The sequence below is a fragment of the Salmo trutta genome, chromosome 22, assembly GCF_901001165.1.
Source record: "Salmo trutta chromosome 22, fSalTru1.1, whole genome shotgun sequence".
NCBI classification, from domain to species: Eukaryota; Metazoa; Chordata; class Actinopteri; order Salmoniformes; family Salmonidae; genus Salmo; species Salmo trutta.
Genome location: NC_042978.1, coordinates 23515883 through 23535269, shown reverse-complemented (window position 1 = coordinate 23535269; position 19387 = coordinate 23515883). Strand labels below are relative to the sequence as shown.

General features: G+C 41.7%; 2 protein-coding genes across 3 annotated transcripts in view; one reads left to right on the top strand and one right to left on the bottom strand.

Annotated features, from left to right (window-relative positions):
• Positions 1-9221, bottom strand: part of LOC115158404 (xenotropic and polytropic retrovirus receptor 1 homolog) — an 86483-nt gene extending 77262 nt beyond the window's left edge. Inside the window, exon 1 of the mRNA XM_029707311.1 lies at positions 8857-9221. Within this exon, the coding sequence (XP_029563171.1) occupies positions 8857-8925 (69 nt within the window). The 5' untranslated portion in view covers positions 8926-9221. The remainder of the gene's footprint in view (positions 1-8856) is intronic.
• A 5273-nt stretch (positions 9222-14494) lies between these two features.
• Positions 14495-19387, top strand: part of acbd6 (acyl-CoA binding domain containing 6) — a 65006-nt gene continuing 60113 nt past the window's right edge. For both annotated transcript variants that reach the window (XM_029707309.1, XM_029707308.1), the window contains exons 1-3: positions 14495-14937; positions 15316-15380; positions 17234-17330. In XM_029707309.1, the coding sequence (XP_029563169.1) occupies positions 14662-14937; positions 15316-15380; positions 17234-17330 (438 nt within the window). In that variant the 5' untranslated portion in view covers positions 14495-14661. The remainder of the gene's footprint in view (positions 14938-15315; positions 15381-17233; positions 17331-19387) is intronic.

The following is a 19387-nucleotide window of genomic DNA, read 5'->3' as shown; positions in this document are numbered from 1 at the left end:
AGTAGACCACCTGTGCAAACATTGGGTCATGTAGCAGGGCTTACTGGCCCAGGCTAATAGCTGGAAGAGGGCACACCTTCATCAAGATGGAGGCATATTGCCATGGCAATAGCACCGATGGGAAAGGGGGCAGGGCAGGGTGGCTCTTTGGGGAATTTACATGCTCTGATTGTAGCCTAGTACAACAGCTTACAGAGATCAACCTGCAGGTATCAACTGCCCTAATGGGTCTGTTAGTCTTCTGTTGAAGTGAGATGTACAGTAATAACAATACCAACTACAGTATTGCAGATGCTAGGTGGTCTGAGATCTGAAATGACGGCTCTGATAATTCTCATAATCACTAACTGAGTGGATCTCTGAGTGCAGGAGCTGAACTGTGCAACGGAGGCAGGGCTGACTGAGACCAGATGCCTTCCCAGTAGGGGACAGAGGATGAGTTGTGGGAAGCTCGCCATTCCATCTCTGTTATCTAAGTAAGATGGATATATTACACCAGAACGCAGATATTTTGTGTCGGCTATAAACTAGCATGATCATATTCATCATGTTATGTGCAATTATTTCTGTTCTCATTTTTACCATGCATCTTTTGTCAATGTCATTAAGTATACAGTGGTTGGAATAGTAAAACCTTTTATATGAATCTATTTTTTTTTCTTCACATTATCCAATTTATGCAGAATGAATCATCTTGCATCGTGTGCCACTGGTAGAGCTAAATATATACCTGCACAGAGGCTAGAGTGGGAAACGGGCCCCACACAGTAACCTCTGCATGTAATTAACACCTGTGTACCTGCTTATGATATAAATAATAGCATGTCCCCTTTTCAATAGGAAATTAGCTTACACAAGCATTATCATGCATATATAAACCCACACAAGCGATTAGATTGCAACGGTAAAAGCAAAAGAGGCTTCATTCCACCCACGCTGCCGCATAACCCTCTCTACCTTGCTCCCGGTCATGTTGCAGCTTCTGTTTCTCCACCTCACACAGAACCACACTCACACAGAACAGACCAAGAACCAGACCAAGGGCCAGCCTTGACACAACCAAGACCATGTACCAACTGCACTAGCCAAAAGGAAACGTCCATGAGATAAAAAACAGACAGGAGAAAGGACAAAGGGAGCTGTTTTATGCTGTTTGCTTTCATTATCTATGAGTGTGAGATGAATCTGTAATAATGCCAGCGTATCACACAGGAACGAGCTCTGCTTTCACGGCTGACCTCTGGTCCTCTAACGAGCGGTGGACAGACCTCCATTCTAAACAGGTGTTTAAAATAGACAGCCTCATAGGATGGGCAGACTTCATTCATTTATCACTCAATCACTTTGTCAATTCCTAAAGTCCCATGCAAGCGTTTTAATGGTTAAGGTGTTATTTCTCCCATGCAGCCCAGCGAACTGCCCTGCTGCAGTCAAACAGAGGCATTTATAATAATCCAGACAACATTGCATTTGGAACAAAAAAATAAGAAAAAGTAACTTCATTGATTGATGGTAATAACCCTTTAGAGAGACAAATGAGCAGCCAAACTAGAGCGAGGAACAAAACTAAACCAGGGAGACTTGTTGTGGCTGATGTTTCTACCACAACACCTTGTTCAAGACAAATCTAAGGGACAGACGGATCTCAACGCTGTTTTGGCAATAAACAAAATACATAACCTTATTCCTACACTAACACTGCACTCACCGAGCTGCATAGGGACATAAGCCAAAAAGAAAATGCTCATCCAGAGGCAGCACTCCTTGTGGTCTGTGATTTTAATTCAGGAGAACTGAAATCTGTTCTACCTCATTTCTATCAGCATGTCACCTGTGAAACAAAAAAACTGAAGATCACCTTTATTCCACTCACAGAGACGCATACAAAGCTCTTCCTCGCCTTCCATTTGGCAAATCTAACCATAACTCTATCCTCCTAATTCCTGTTTACAAGCAAAAACAGGAAGTACCAGTGACACACTCAATTCGAAAATGGTCCGATGAAGTGGATGCTAAACTACAGGACTGTTTTGTTAGCACAGACTGGAATATGTTCCGGGATCCATCTGATGGCATTGAGGAGTTTATCACATCAGTCACCGGCTTCATTAATAAGTGCACCGACGGCGTCATCCTCACAATGACTGTACGCATATATCCCAACCAGAAGCCATTGATTACAGGTAACATCCTCACTGAGCTAAAGGCTATTGCTGCCACTTTCAAGGAGCGGGACGCTAACCCGGACGCTGATAAGAAATCGCGCTACGCCCTTCGACGAACCATCAAAACAGGCAAAGCGTCAATACAGGACTAAGATCAATCCTACTACACCAGTTCTGACACTCGTCGGATGTGGCAAGGCTTGCAAACTATCATGGATTACAAAGGGAAATCCAGCTACGAGCTGCCCAGTGACACGAGCCTACCAGATGAGCTAAATGCCTTCTATGCTCGCTTCAGGGCAAGCAACATTGAACCATGCGTGAGAGCACCAGCGGTTCCGGACGACTGTGTGATCATGCTTTCCATAGCCAATGTGAGTAAGACCTTTAAACAGGTTAACATTCACAAGGCTGCAGGGCTAGATGGATTACCAGGACGCATATTCAGAGAATGCGCTGACCAGCTGTCAAGTGTCTTCACTGACATTTTCAACCTCTCCCTGACCCAGTCTGTAATACCTACATGTTTCAAGCAGACAACCATAGTCCCGGTGTCCAAGAATGCCAAGGTAACCTGTCTAAATGACTGTCGCCCCATAGTACTCACATCTGTAGCCATGAAATGCTTTGAAAGGCTGGTCATGGCTCACATCAACACCATCATCCCAGACATCCTGGAACTATTCCAATTCGCATACTGCCTCAACAGATCCACAGTTGACGCAATCTCTATTGCACTACACACTGCCCTTTCCCACTTGAACAAAAGGAACACCTATGTGAGAATGCTGTTCATTGACTACAGATAAGCGTTCAACACCATAGTGCCCTTGAAGCTCATCACTAAGCTAAGGTCCCTGGGACTGAACACCTCCCTCTGCAACTGGATCCTGGACTTCCTGATGGGCCGTCCCCAGATGGTGAGAGTAGGTAACAATACATCCGCCACGATGACCCTCAACACAGGGGACCCTCAGGGGTGTGTGCTTAGTCCACTTCTGTATTCCCTGTTCACCCACGACTGCGTGGCCGCACACGACTCCAACACCATCATTAAGTTTGCCAACGACATGACGGTGGTAGGCCAGATCACCGACGATGATGAGATAGCCTATAGGGAGGAGGTCAGAGACCTGGCAGTGTGGTGCCAGGACAACAACCTCTCCCTCAATGTCAGTAAGACAAAGGAGATGATCGTGGATTACAGAAAACGGAGGGCCGAGGAAGCCCCTATTCATATCAACGGGGCTGTAATGGAGCGGGTCAAGAGCTTGAAGTTATTCGGTGTCCACATCGCTAAGGATCTATCATGTTCCAAACACACCAAAACAGTCGTGAAAAGGGGACGACAACTTCTCTTCCCCCTCAGGAGGCTCAAAAGATTTGGCATGGGTCCTCACATCCTCAAAACCTTCAACAGCTGCACCTTTGAGAATACCTAGGATAGGATAAAGTAATCCTTCTAAATCCCCCCCCTAAAAGATTTAGATGCACTATTGTAAAGTGGTTGTTCCACTGGATATCATAAGGTGAATGCACCAATTTGTAAGTCGCTCTGGATAAGAGCGTCTGCTAAATGACTTAAATGTAAATGTAAATCATTACTGGCTGCATCACCGCTTGGTATGGTAACTGCTTGGCATACGACCACAAGGCACTACAGAGGGTAGTGCATATGGCCCAGTAGATCACTGGGGCCGAGCTCCCTGCCATCCAGGACCTCTATACCAGGCGGTGTCAGAGGAAGGAACAACAAACTGTCCAAGACTCCACCCACCCAAGCCACAGACTGTTCTCTCTGCTACCGCAAGTCTGGAACCAACAGGACCCTGAACAGCTTCTACCCCCAAGCCATAAAACTTATAAACAAGACTGCTAAGTAGCTAATCAAATTGCTACCCGGACAACCTGCATTGACCCTTTTTTGCACTCTCTCTTGCACTGACTCTATGCACACACATGGACTATCTGCACACTCACACCGACACCCCAACACATACATATGCCCACACACACATAACATTCACATACTGACGCCACACACACACACACACACACACACACACACACACACACACACACACACACACACACACACACACACACACACACACTGCTGCTACTGTCTATAATCTATCCTGTTGCCAAGTCACTTTACCCCTTCTTATGTAAACAGTACATACAGTGCATTCGGAAAGTATTCAGACCCCTTGACTTTTACCACACTTTGTTACGTTACAGTCTTATTCTAAAATTGATTAAATACAACATTTTCCTCATAAATCTACACAATACCCCACAATGACAAAGCAAAAACTGATTTTTATAAATTTTTGCAAATGCATTAAAAATACAAAACAGAAAAAAATAGTTACATAAGTATTCAGACCCTTTGCTATGAGACTCGTTATATCTACAACTTGATTGGAGTCCAGCTGTGGTAAATTCAATTGATTGGACATGATTTGGAAAGGCACACACCTGTCTATATAAGATCCCACAGTTGACAGTACATGTCAGAGCAAAAACCAAGCAATGAGGTCGAAGGAAATGTCCGTAGAGCTCTGAGACAGGATTATGTCGAGGCACAGATCTGGGGAAGGGTACCAAAAAAATTCTGCAGCATTGAAGGTCCCCCAAAACACAGTGGCCACCATCATTCTTAAATGGAAGAAGTTTGGAACCACCAAGACTCTTCCTAGAGCTGGCCGTAAGGCCAAACTGCACAATCGGGGGAGAAGGGTGTTGGTTAGGGAGGTGACCAAGAATCCGATGGTCACTCTGACAGAGCTTCAGAGTACTCCAGAGAACTCCAGAAGGATAACCATCTCTGCAGCACTCCACCAATCAGGCCTTTATAGTAGTGTGTCCAGATGGAAGCCACTCCTCAGTAAAAGGCACATGACAGCCCACTTGGGTTTGCCAAAAGGCACCTAAAGGACCCTCAGCCCATAAGAAACAAGATTCTCTGGTCTGATGAAACCAAGATTGAACTCTTTGGGTTACGTCTGGAGGAAACCTGGCACCATCCCAACAGTGAAGCATGGTGGTGGCAGCATCATGCTGTTGGGATGTTTTTCAGCGGCAGGGACTGGGAGACTAGTCAGGATCGAGGGAAAGATTAACGGAGCAAAGTACAGAGAGATCCTTGATGAAAACCTGCTCCAGAGCGCTCAGGACCTCAGACTAGGGCGAAGGTTCACCATCCAACAGGACAACGACCCTAAGCAGACAGCCAAGAAAATGCAGAAGTGGCTTCAGGACAAGTCTCTGAATGTCCTTGAGTGGCCCAGCCAGAGCCCGGACTTGAACCCGACTGAACATTTCTGGAGAGACCTGAAAATAGCTGTGCAGCGACGCTCCCCATCCAACCTGACAGAGTTTGAGAGGATCTGAAGAGTATAATGGGAGAAACTCCCCAAATGCAGGTGTGCCAAGATTGTAGTGTCATACCCAATAAGACTCAAGGTTGTAATCGCTGCCAAAGGTGCTTCAACAAAGTACTGATTAAAGGGTCTGAATACTTATGTAAATGTGATGTTTCATCTAAAAACCTGTGTTTGCTTTGTCATTATGGGCTATTGTGTGTTTAATTCATTTTAGAATAATGCTGTAACGTAACAAAATGTGATAAAAGTAAAGGGGTCTGAATACTTTCCGAATGCACTATAGCTACATCAATTGCCTCGTACCCCTGCACATGGACTCGGTATTGGTACTCCCTGTATATAGTAATGTCATTTTCTACTCACTATATATAGCCATGTTATTTTTTGTCATTATTATTCACTGTGTATTTATTCCTCGTGTCACTATTTCTATTATTTATTTTTTATCTGATCTTTAACTCTGCATTGTTGGAAATGTACTCGTAAGTGAACATTTCACTGTTAGTCTACACCTGTTGTCTACAACGCATGTGACAAATACAATGTGATTTGATTTAATATTTCCGGTGGATAAAATGTAGTTATGTGTATTCTCTAAGAGTCAGAGTCTCTTGGCAATCATTGCTTGTGCCTCCCACTCCAGTGCCCTCATGTCCATAACAGACAAGCAGGTCAGACAGTTGAAGAAGCCAAACACACAAACTATGCATTGCAAGTCTGAAGCAGGCCTATGGTTTAATTTACTATGCTATGACTGTGCCAAGAAATGACTGTGCAATGAAATATAATTCCTTTTGCTATTATGATTTCATTCCCATGTTTAACACCCATCTGATACTGTACAGATTACAGTTGTAACACCAATCTGCAAGGAGAATCTAGATTGACTTTGCTTGGCCACGGGAGTGTTGTCTAACGCTCATGCACCAGCATATGATTTAAACACCTATAAGTGCATATGGGATTCTAGCATGGAGCTCTGTAATAAATTCTCCCACAATAAAACATCAACCAGATCCATTACTAAAAATATATATAACAATGTTGTTGATGTAGTAATACCAGTGTTAATACACAGGTATAAGAGCAACGTGTAAAGTCTTACAATGTTTCATCATTTATTTGTAATCAGAATAATTGTGACCAGATTTCTGTCAATACAGCGCAACAGCTTAAGGAGACTAGACAATACATATTTCTTTCACTCAGAGAAAAATACTAAAAGTACAAAGCAAAGTGCTTTCTGAAAAGACAATTGCATATAATAAATCATACTGAGTATTATTGAAATATTTGTCCAACATGGCATGGCAGCTCTGAGAAGGTCAGCCATCTCAAAGCTGACTGAGGTGTAAAATGGCTGATATGGCCATGTATTGGATTCCATGCGTCAGGCTGCAAATATAGACAAAGACTAGTGTGGCCATATGTGTTTTACCCTCACCTAATCCATATGTGTTTTACCCTCACCTAATCCATATGTGTTTTACCCTCACCTAATCCATATGTGTTTTACCCTCACCTAATCCATATGTGTTTTACCCTCACCTAATCCATATGTGTTTTAAAACCTTACCTCACCTAATCCATATGTGTTTTACCCTCACCTAATCCATATGTGTTTTACCCTCACCTAATCCATATGTGTTTTACCCTCACCTAATCCATATGTGTTTTACCCTCACCTAATCCATATGTGTTTTACCCTCACCTAATCCATATGTGTTTTACCCTCACCTAATCCATATGTGTTTTACCCTCACCTAATCCATATGTGTTTTACCCTCACCTAATCCATATGTGTTTTACCCTCACCTAATCCAAATGAAGGCACATACCTTCCTGTGCCTACTTGATGGCTTGCTAGATCAATTAAGGTAATTATAAGTTGTATATGAACTAATCTTGTTATAGCATGGTATAAGTTGTATATGAACTCATCTTGTTATAGCATGGTATAAGTTGTATATGAACTCATCTTGTTATAGCATGGTATAAATTGTATATGAACTTATCTTGTTATAGCATGGTATAAATTGTATATGAACTTATCTTGTTATAGCATGGTATAAGTTGTATATGAACTTATCTTGTTATAGCATGGTATAAGCCCACAGAGTAAGGCATGCAGGTTTGATAGTGGGATGCAGACTAAGAATCTTCCAGAGGCTCGCATCAGCATCTTTGTCTATAATTCATAGAACAAAATGGAATGGGCAGCCTTGTAAGAGCCTTTCTGCACTCAGGCTCTTAACGTGAACCAAGAAGATGTGGGGTGTGACACTGAAAATGCTCCTCAGACTGCTTTCTCCAAACCATAGACATAACAAAAATGGACAGTTTTAGACTTTTTGGTTTTGGCTACGCTATATCTAATCCATTCAATTAAAGCTTTTCAAACAAAGCAAGCCATAATATCTAATTAACCAAAATTGCATTTAACAAAATAACTTACATAATAGTGTTATTCAATCAAATCAGTTATGTAGCAAGGGAATATAATTTTCCAGGATAGAAAAAAATGTATGAATTATAATGAAAATATTGTATTGTGATTTTACCCATTTACTGAGACTATCCTATGCATAATAATTTACATATATTTTATTCAAAAAGTTACATTTCTCATTCTTAAATAACCAACAAATATTGTAAGTCTGTTTTTCAACACTGGCAAACAATAACAATGGACTAAGCCACGTAAATACTATCCTTATTGTTCAGCGTTCCAATATAATGTTCCATGTAGCGCACGCGACGACTGTAGTGAAAAATACAGTGTATGTCAACAAATGGAAAGAAAAATAACAATGTATCCCGTATATATAATAATTCCGTTTGTAAATAAAATAATTAACAAAATGAATAAATGCTTATGAATAGCAAATATTTGATCTATGAACAAAAGTACCGTACCATCAAACTGACAGCCTCAGGAAAGGTTGCACAAAGATAACTATGATGCACAAAGTAATTGCCAAAATGTTTAAAACAATCAAAATTAAATAAATAAGACTGCTTGGTTTATCAAAAGGAAAGTTACAGCCAACGCAATAGCCTACCATAAACTATCCGTATTTACATATTCAAGCAGTCTTTTGTTACACTATTCAAGAAGTAGGCTAAAAGTTAAATTGACAGCTATAAGAAAAACACAAATCAAGATTAATACAATTTACGAAGACCAATAACAAGCTATGCTATCAATTCATCATGTATTCATTAACATGGATATGAGTGACTTTTCTCACTTTAAATCAGAAAGCATCATCCTACATCGAAATAAAAACAGGTGTAATTACCTCATATTGAAGGTACTGTTTCCTCCATTCTGGAGTAATATGGGACGAAAGGTGCTCCGCGAATTTCATTTTGCAGGACCAGCTATCTACTCAACGTCCGTAATTCCTAGTAGGACTGTCCCCTGTTGACGCAAGTTGTGTTATGTCTGTCAACTTGCTGGCTCGCATGCGTCAGTTTACTCTAGGGCACTCTGTCTTATCCCGATTAGCGTACTCCAAAGAAACTCCGTCTCATACTATTTTGTGGGAGGGATGGCGGAACAGAGGCCTCCCTCCCTATAACAGGTGGTTTGATGACAATATAACGGTCCCGGTGCAAATGCTTCAGTGACTCTCCCTTCGATCCCTTGTCAATTCTGGGGACACAGCAGCTCGCCATCGCATTCAGCCAACAACGTGGTTGCGTCACTGCGCAGTGACAGGCGGTGTATCAGGGGTGTATTCATTATATCTTGCAAAGGAAACCGTTTACCGTTTAAGAACAAAACAGAAGCAAACAGAGAAAATGGAACGAAACGGGTAGGGACTTACCTGAATTCGTCCAATAGAAACTTTCATTTTCGTTGCTAAACGTTTTCCGTTTGGAGTAAAACGTTTCGCAACAGACGAAACGTTTTGAAACAGTCGGCGTAATGAATATAACCTGAAGACCCCCTCAGTGGAAGACACCCTAAATGTAGCCAATTAAGCTTTCTGTCTTTTCTTTATTGGTAGATTATTTGTAGAAAAATGTTTTCTACGTGTATAGCCTACCTGCATGAATTATGGTAGGCGTATTGATTAATAAGGACCTGGGTGGAATCCTCCAGCTGTCACTTTCAGTTTATTTCTAGGGGTTCATTTCTGGGAATATGCCTCAGAATTCCTGGCCGCGTGATTAAAAAGTATAATGTGTAAAATAATCCTGAAGTAGGCTGTATTTGCCAATAGTCACAGACAATATATATTCATTTTAGCCAAATTCATTATTCTACAAGTTTAGATCATTTTAATTTAGGCTATAGACTGTGAAGATTTGTTTCTTCTGAACTTTAGAAATACTCACCAACTTTTACTTTGCCACACAATCACATGAAATGGCTACTCAACTGTCTGTAGGGAAGGTTATTCCGTAGCCTATCGTATGAGAGGAAATTACATATTTAAAAACTGTTTTTTTTAGTAGGTCGGGAATGAAGGAGTATCGTTAAAAGTTTATGGGTCGGATTTTTTAATTCCCATTTGTTTCACTGCAATTGTCTCTGACTTCTCCATTTATTTATCGTCTTTGAGCAACAATAGCCTGGCCTACTGACCATATAATGAGGATTAAGGACCACCAAAATGTCAACACAAATACAGTTACTTTGTTGGTCTGGTTTTGTTTCCAGACCATCTATCTTCTCTGAGGCCAAGTGGTGTACCAGGGTCCACAATGTAAGGTGCTCTATTTTATATTTAATTCACAATAGCCTACTTCTCTTTGCGCATCTGCACTGCTAATATGAATCATCCGCCTGTTGGAGTTCCATTCCATCATGATCACTGCAATGCGAGACCGGTGTGTGTGCGTGCAGTTTATTGATGCCATCTAATACTGCCATCTACTGGACGAACAACACTAATTCAACAGGCTACATAGGCTACAATTGCAATTAGTTAATTCTCTTAAGAAAAAAGATTGCAGTCAGAGTGCAGTATAACTGCAATTAAAGTGCAGTACAACTGCAGTATGCTGCAAATACTGCGTCCAAAATAACCCCGTTTTGCAAGTGTAAACTTTTTTTTGTAACGGTTCCGATAGTCTTTTCTGTTTATTTAACCAGATAATATTATAATAATAATTAAGCTGCTCTTGTCAGTAGGCTACAACATGTTCTATAGGGTCGTCACTTTCTCGACATAGGTTGCTACGCTTTTGGGCAGATAGGCTAAACGAAAAAATATAGGCTACATACAAAAATATTGCCATTTCGGTAGAAAATATAAATAAATAAACAGCAGCTGCATGTCTAATAGCCTAGGAAGCCGATAGTGTACGCTTGATCTGCAATATCCTCTAGGATGGAAGTGTCCAGCAAGTAATATACTCGTGTCCCTCGTGGACCGGCTCGTACATAAAGCATCCTCCATTCAGGCTGCAAAGGCATCATTTCCCTCCTAGCTTTAATGGATGGCCGTCGGGAAAAATTGGACACATATGTGTAAGCTACTCTCTCAACATAACACAATGCCCCGCCACCAGTTTCGGAATTTCTGACAATTTAGGGTGTTGCACACAGCATACCGCGTTCAGCCAAGGGTACACATTTTTTTTCCGACGGCCCGCGATTAAAGCCAGTGAAGGAGAAAAATGATGCATTTGCAGCCTGAATGGGCGAGCCGGTCCACGGGTAAGGCAAAGTTGATACAGTGATGGAGGCAACAAATATGCTGGGGAGACTAGTCCAGCACATCAATCCTAGACGATAGTGCTGATCTAGCGCCAGCTGTCGGCTGCCTAGGCTACAGGTCTAACAAACGCCAACGATTTTCGGTTTGGGATAGGCCTTCATCAGGGATTTTTGTGACACATACTAGTATATCCAAATGTTCCTGACACCAGACACCACGATTTTTTACACTACTGTGTGTACCTGTCTGTACCACTGGAAACATGCATTTAGATTCAGTGGTTGTGAGGATGGGGAGAGGTCTGTCCGTAATTAAGAGATGCTCTGCTCTTTTGACACAACACTCCACAAAGCAAGTCCTGCAGGCTCTAGTTTTATCTTATCGTGATTATTTTCCAGTCATATGGTCAAGTACTGCAAAGAAAGACTAAGTTAAGCTGCAGCTGGCCCTGAACAGTGTCACTTCTTGCTCTTCATTGTAGTCAGAGGGCTAATGTAAATACTATGCATGCCAGTCTCTCTTGGCTAAGAGTTGAGGAGAGACTGACTGCATCACTTCTTGTTTTTATAAGAAACAATGTGTTAGAAATTCCAAATTGTTTACAAAGTCAACGTACACATATTTACCATACCAGACATGCCACCAGGGGTCTTTTCACTCTCCACAGGTCCAGAATAAATTCAAGGAAACATCAGTATTATACAGAGCCATGAGTGAATGGAACCCCCTTCCATCTTATATAGCGCAAGTGAACAGCAAACCTGGTTTAAAAAACAAACAAATGAAGCAACATCTCATGGCACAATGCCTCTCCCCCATGTGACCTACTTGTTGTGTGTATGTACTGACATGTAAACTCAGCAAAAAAAGAAACGTCCCTTTTTCAGGACCCTGTCTTTCAAAGATAATTAGTAAAAATCCAAATAACTTCACAGATCTTCATTGTAAAGGGTTTAAACACTGTTTCCCATGCTTGCTCAATGAACCATAAACAATTAATGAACATGCACCTGTGGAACAGTCGTTAAGACACTAACAGCTTACACACGGTAGGCAATTAAGGTCACAGTTATGAAAACGTAGGACACTAAAGAGGCCTTTCTACTGACTCTGAAAAACACCAAAAGAAAGATGCCCAGGGTCCCTGCTCTTCTACGTGAACGTGCCTTAGGCATGCTGCAAGGAGGCATGAGGACTGCAGATGTGGCCAGGGAAATAAATTGCAATGTGAGGACTGTGAGACGCCACTACAGGGAGACAAGACGAATAGCTGATCATCCTCGCAGTGGCAGACCACGTGTAACAACACCTGCACAGAATCGGTACATCCGAACATCACACCTGCGGGACAGGTACAGGATGGCAACAACAACTGCCCGGGTTACACCAGGAACGCACAATCCCTCCATCAGTGCTCAGACTGTCCACATTAGGCTGAGAGAGGCTGGACTGATGAGTCGCGGTTTTGTCTCACCAGGGGTGATGGTAGGATTCGCGTTTATCGTCTAAGGAATGAGCGTTACACCGAGGCCTGTACTCTGGAGCGGGATCGATTTGGAGGTGGAGGGTCCGTCATGGTCTGGGGCGGTGTGTCACAGCATCATCGGACTGAGCTTGTTGTCATTGCAGGCAATCTCAACGCTGTGCGTTACAGGGAAGACATCCTCCTCCCTCATGTGGTACCCTCATCCTGACATGACCCTCCAGTATGACAATGCCACCAACCATACTGCTCGTTCTGTGCGTGATTTCCTGCAAGACAGGAATGTCAGTGTTCTGCCATGGCCCATTGAGCACATCTGGGACCTGTTGGATCGGAGGATGAGGGCTAGGGCCATTCCTCCCAGAAATGTCCGGGAACTTACAGGTGCCTTGGTGGACGAGTGGGGTAACATCTCACAGCAAGAACTGGCAAATCTGGTGCAGTCCATGAGGAGGAGATGCACTGCAGTATTTAATGCAGCTGGTGGCCACACCAGATTCTGACTGTTACTTTTGATTTTGATCCCCCTTTGTTCAGGGACACATTATTCCATTTCTGTTAGTTACATGTCTGTGGAACTTGTTCAGTTTATGTCTCAGTTATTGAATCTTGTTATGTTCATACAAATATTTCACATGTTAAATTTGCTGAAAATAAACGCAGTTGACAGTGAGAGGACGTTTCTTTTTTTGCTGAGTTTATGTGTAACTGAAAGATAAACACATGTTAATGCTTTTAAATGTATATACATTGTAGTCTTTTGTCTGTAATGTCTTTTTCGTTATGTGTCAGACCCCAGTTAAACTAGCTGTTGCCATAGGCGTCGGATAATGGGGATCCTAATAAAAACACATTGGGACCGTCCACATCGACGGGACCGCAGACAGTATTTACAATCTGAAATGGTCCACCCACACAGACAGTGTGGTGAAGAAGGCACAACGGCACCTCTTCAACCTCAGGAGGCTGAAGAAATTCGGCTTTGGCCCCTAACACCCTCACAAACGTTTACAAATGCACCATTGAGAGCATCCTGTCTGGCTGTATCACCGTCTGTAAGCTGTATCACCGCCTGGTATGGCAACCGCATGGCTCTCCAGAGGATGGTGCAGTTTGCCCAACGCATCACCGGGGGCACACTGCCTGCCTTCCAGGACACCAACAGCACCCAATGTCACAGGAAGGCCAAAAAGATTATCAAGGACATCAACCACCCGAGCCACGGCCTGTTCACCCTGCTATCATCCGGAAGGCGAGGTCAGTACAGGTGCATCAAAGCTGGGACCGAGAGACTGAAAAACAGCTTCAGACAAGGCCATGAGACTGTTAAATAGCCATCACTAGCCGGCCTCCACCCAGTAGCCTGCCCTTAACTTAGTCACTGTCACTAGCTGGCTACCACCTGGTCACTCAACCCTGCACGTTAGAGGCTGCTGCTCTATGTAAATAGACATGGATTCACTGGTCACTTTAATAATGGAACACTGGTCACTTTAATAATGTGCACATACTGTTTTACTAATTTCATATGTATATACTGTATTCTAGTCAATGCCACGTTGACATTGCTCGTCCTAATATTTATATATTTCTTAATTTCGTTATTTTACTTTTAGATGTGTGTGTGTATTTTTGTGAATTGTTAGATACTACTGCACTGTTGGAGCTAGAAACACAAGCATGTCGCTACACCCACAATAACATCTGCTAAATATGTGTATGCGACCAATAAAATGTGATTTAGGGACCTTTGTTCCTAGTCTTAGTTCTACCCGAGTCTTTTAGTGGGGTGTACCAGAGACGGACCATTTGTGCAAACAAGTCCAACTAATACGGATAAACGATTCTTAGCGATAAAGGATAAAATAAATAGAAACCCGATACATATTAACGTTATATATGCGTAGGCTGTAGAAACTACTGAGAGCGATATTGTAAGATTTTCGACAATGGCATCACGCTCTCCATCGTCTTCACCTGATTCTGCCACAGGCTCAGGTACCGACCCAGCTCGGCCTGATACAGGAGAGCCTCTCGGCGGAGGATCAGACTCCGACTCAGATCTAGGATTAGGGAAATTCGACTGCGGTGTAGATGACCCGGGTCATCGACTGGAAGGGGAGGAATTGGAACACGAATTTGAGGCAGCGGCAGACCGTCTCCGAGATCTAGTTCAGACCGCCAGTAGGGAACAATTGTTGTACCTGTATGCTAGGTATAAACAGGTGACTATCAGATAGCAGCACATCCCAAACAATGGTCCCATTTGTTATTTAGATAGATGCTAGCTAGATAGCTATCAGGTGACATGGTATGCATAATCAGGCTACATTCATGTCTGTCATTTTCTAGCTATTTGTGCCAACAAATCATGCTCTTGCATACACAATATCATTGTTACACTGTTTTGTTGACTTGTTGTGGTGGCGTGGTGTAAACCACAGTTAAGTACACAAATCACAAACAGGTGTATGATAGATTTTCACCTATTACTTGCCATTGAATGGTTAGTGAGAATTCTGCTGAGTGCTGTCAAACAGATGATTCGGCTATGCTGCTATTCAATCCCTTCCCTAATCATCACCTCTTTCATATGTTCACAGGTAAAGGTTGGAAAGTGCAATACAGCAAAGCCTGGGTTTTTCGATTTTGAAGGTCAAAGAAAATGGTATGTTTGTCATTGGTTAATCATTGTGCTGGTGTGATGTGTTTATTCAATTCCTGGCAGGAATTTGCATGGGTGAATCTAGCACTTGATCATGACTATCAGTTCAATTACATTACACATAATAGTCTGGGAATGTGATGAAAGAAATAAAAGCTGAAATAAATCATTCTGTCTGCTATTATTTGTGTATATACAGTTGAAGTCTGAAGTTTACATACACCTTAGCCAAATACATTTTAACTCAGTTTTTCACAATTCCTGACATTTAATCCTAGTAAAAAATGCCCTGTCTTAGGTCAGTTAGGATCACCACTTTCTTTAAAAACGTGAAATGTCAGAATAATAGTAGAGAATGATTTCTTTCAGCTTTTATTTCTTTCATCACATTCCCAGTGGGTCAGAAGTTTACATACACTCAATTAGTATTTGGTAGCATTGTCTTTAAATTGTTTAACTTGGGTTAAATGTTTCTGGTAGCCTAAAACGAGTTTTAATGACTCCAACCTAAGTGTAGGTAAACTTCCGACTTCAACTGTATATATATATATATATATAACATATAGCCAGGGTCACACTCAGACATCATTTATAAACAAAGCATTTGTGTTTAGTGAGTCCGCCAGATCAGAGGCAGATGACCAGGGGTGATCACTTGATAAGTGTGCAAATTGGACCATTTTCTGTCCTGCTAAGCATTCAAAAGTAACATGTACTTTTGGGTGTCAGGGAAAATGTATGGAGTAAAAAGTACATAATTTTCTTCAGGAATGTAGTGCATTAAAAGTTGTCTTAAATATTGAAGTGAAGTACAGATAACCCCAAAAAAACTATTTTTACTAAAGTACTTTACACCACTGGACTCCACAAATGTTTTGTCACTGGAAAAATAATGTCAGCTGCAACTGTGTTAAAACCGGTTATATAGTGTTCAGTAAGTGTGTTTTTTGCATTTGTTAAATTATTTTGATGTGATAGGAAAGTAAAGGAATGTATGTTTCTAGAACCGTACCACAATTGAGAATCAATTCACGTTTAGATGGAGTATTAGGGAGTGTTAGCTTCCAGAGCCTTTTTGCCCTTTAAACAGAACATGTAAAGTCCTTGAACTAAGCAATCATTTTAGGCATCTTTTGTCCAATACTGGGCTAGGGTGAATCTAGCTCTCAAAAATCCTTCTTCATAGGGTTTTCAACAGTTAGCTTCACCCATGGTTGGCTGTGTGTAAACTACCATTTGTAGGGTTTTAATGATTAGAAATGTCAATAATCATCCCTTGTGAAATGGTTTTCGAAACATATGCCCCTCATTTGAACAAATCCATAAGCTGTGTGTGAGGAGGAGCTGGGTAGGATCTACACTTCATCCCCAGTTACGCTTACACACAATGTTCAGCGCATGCTAGATACAGGTGGCTGCCTGTCTACCATCTGGCTTGCGTAAACAAGCGCTGTAACATGGAGATGTGGCCGTGTGGGAACACTAACCCTGTAACGGTGTATATTCATTTAAGCTCTGCCTTTAAAAATATATAGAATTCTCGCTGATATTAAAGAGACTTTCATTATGTTTCCAAAACCGTACCCAAAGCGATGAGTTTTAACGTTCAGGATGAGCGTCGGGGATCTTAACAAATCTCGCCGATTCACATTTAGATGGAATATTTAGATGGAATATTTGGAGTATTTCTCGCTGATATGAAAGACACATTCCTTATGTTTCCAAAACCGTACTTGTTTCTACATTCTATTTTTTTGTTACAAATTGAAACTCATTTACTGCATGGTCTTGTTCTCTTGAATGCTTTTGGGAGGAACAGAAGCAATCTGCTGTGTTGTGGTTATGTTTTGCTACAGGACAGCATGGAAGCAGCTTGAGGACATGAGTGCAGAACAGGCCATGCAGGAGTACGTTTCGTGTGTAACTTCGCTAGACCCAGACAGCAGTCAGAAGGTAAAAAGCCCTCACAAATCCAATAATACATTACACTTTATCTGATACATTTACATAATACCATTTCCAACTGCAGGAAACACAGCGATATGAGAACTGAAACAAATGTCTTGCTCACATTTGAACCATTTTTATTTATAGGCTAAGTGTGCAACTAGTAGTATGTGCCCCTTCTGATAAGAATCCTGTCTCCATTGCTTCAGTAGGCTTGACTTGACTAAATAAAGATAATGAACTTGCTGCCGAACATACCCTCGTAAAACTGACCATCCTACCGATCCTCGACTTCGGTGATGTCATCTATAATATAGCCTCCAACACTGTACTCAACAAATTGGATGCAGTCTATCACAGTGCCATCCGTTTTGTCACCAAAGCCCCATACACTACCCACCATTGCGACCTGTACGCTCTCGTTGGTTGGCCCTCGCTTCATATTCGTTGCCAAACCCACTGGCTCCAGGTCATCTACAAGTCTCTGCTAGGTAAAGCCCCGCCTTATCTCAGCTCACTGGTCACCATAGTAACACCCACTCGTAGCATGCGCTCCAGCAGGTATATCTCACTGGTCATCCCCAAAGCCAATTCCTCCTTTGGTCGTCTTTCCTTTCAGTTCTCCGCTGCCAATGACTGGAACGAACTACAAAAATCTCTGAAGCTGGAGACTCATATCTCCCTCACTAGCTTTAAGTACCAGCTGTCAGAGCAGCTCACAGATCACTGCACCTGTACATAGCCCATCTGTAAACAGCCCATCTATCTACCTACTTCATCCCCATACTGTATTTATTTATTTATTTATCTTGCTCCTTTGCACCCCAGTATCTCTACTTGCACATTCATCTTCTGCACATCTATCACGCCAGTGTTTAATTGCTATATTGTAATTACTTCGCCACCATGGCCTATTTATTGCCTTAACTCCCTTATCTTACCTCATTTGCACTCACTGTATATAGACTTTTTGTTTTCTTTTGTTCTACTGTATTATTGACTGTATGTTTTGTTTATTCCATGTGTAACTCTGTGTTGTTGTATGTGTCGAATTGCTATGCTTTATCTTGGCCAGGTCGCAGTTGTAAATGAGAACTTGTTCTCAACTGGCCTACCTGGTTAAATAAAGGTGAAATAAATAAATCAATCAAAATAAACAACTTTGCCAGCTCCATCTGCACATTAGGATGCAGTATGGCACACTGACCAGCAGGGGGCCCTGGCTGACTGCAACTTGGCTGAAAGTCCGCATTTGTCAAATAAAATTGTATTCATTACATGCTTTGTAAACAACAGCTGTTGACTAACAGTGAAATGCTTACTGCATTTCACTGTTAGTCTACTTGTTGTTTACGAAGCATGTGACAAATAACATTTAATTTTATTTGACAAATGCTTGGTCTTTCTGCCAAGTTGCAGTCAGTCAGGGCCCCCTGCTGGTCAGCATTTGTCTAACATTACCTGATGCTGTCTCTTTAATGTTTACAGATTAGAATGAAACCAACTCCAGGAAATGATTTTGTGATTCTCTCTTTGTTTTCATCATCTATGTAGGCAAAATATAATTATTGTGAGTTTTACATTATTTGTGAGAGAGTTTTTGATCTAGCCTAAATACAAGACGTTTTCTGTGCTCACAGGTTGCATATGTGGTGTACCTGCCTGCATCAGGGGTAGGGTTGTTATGCAGACATGAGCCTGCTCTCTCAGGGAGTGTGGCACTGGAATTATTCACTCACTAAATGATACACCGTTACAATAACATACCTGCCAACTGGGACCAAGCAGACTGACACTAGCTAGATTTACATCCAATTGGCGACAGATTCAGAAATGTGCATAAAGACAATATGCACATTTTCTCACCAGTTGTGTGTTTCCACCAAATGGACTTGTCATGGATAAAAATCACTGTGTGATGACGTAGTGCACACAAAATGTACTTTTTCATGTACCGAATAAAAATCACAAGTTCAATGTGTTTCTATGGCATTTTCAACTCGACCGATAGTTTTGTTACAAAAACTGTTGCATTAAACAGCAGATGTGCCTAGTCTTGTCTT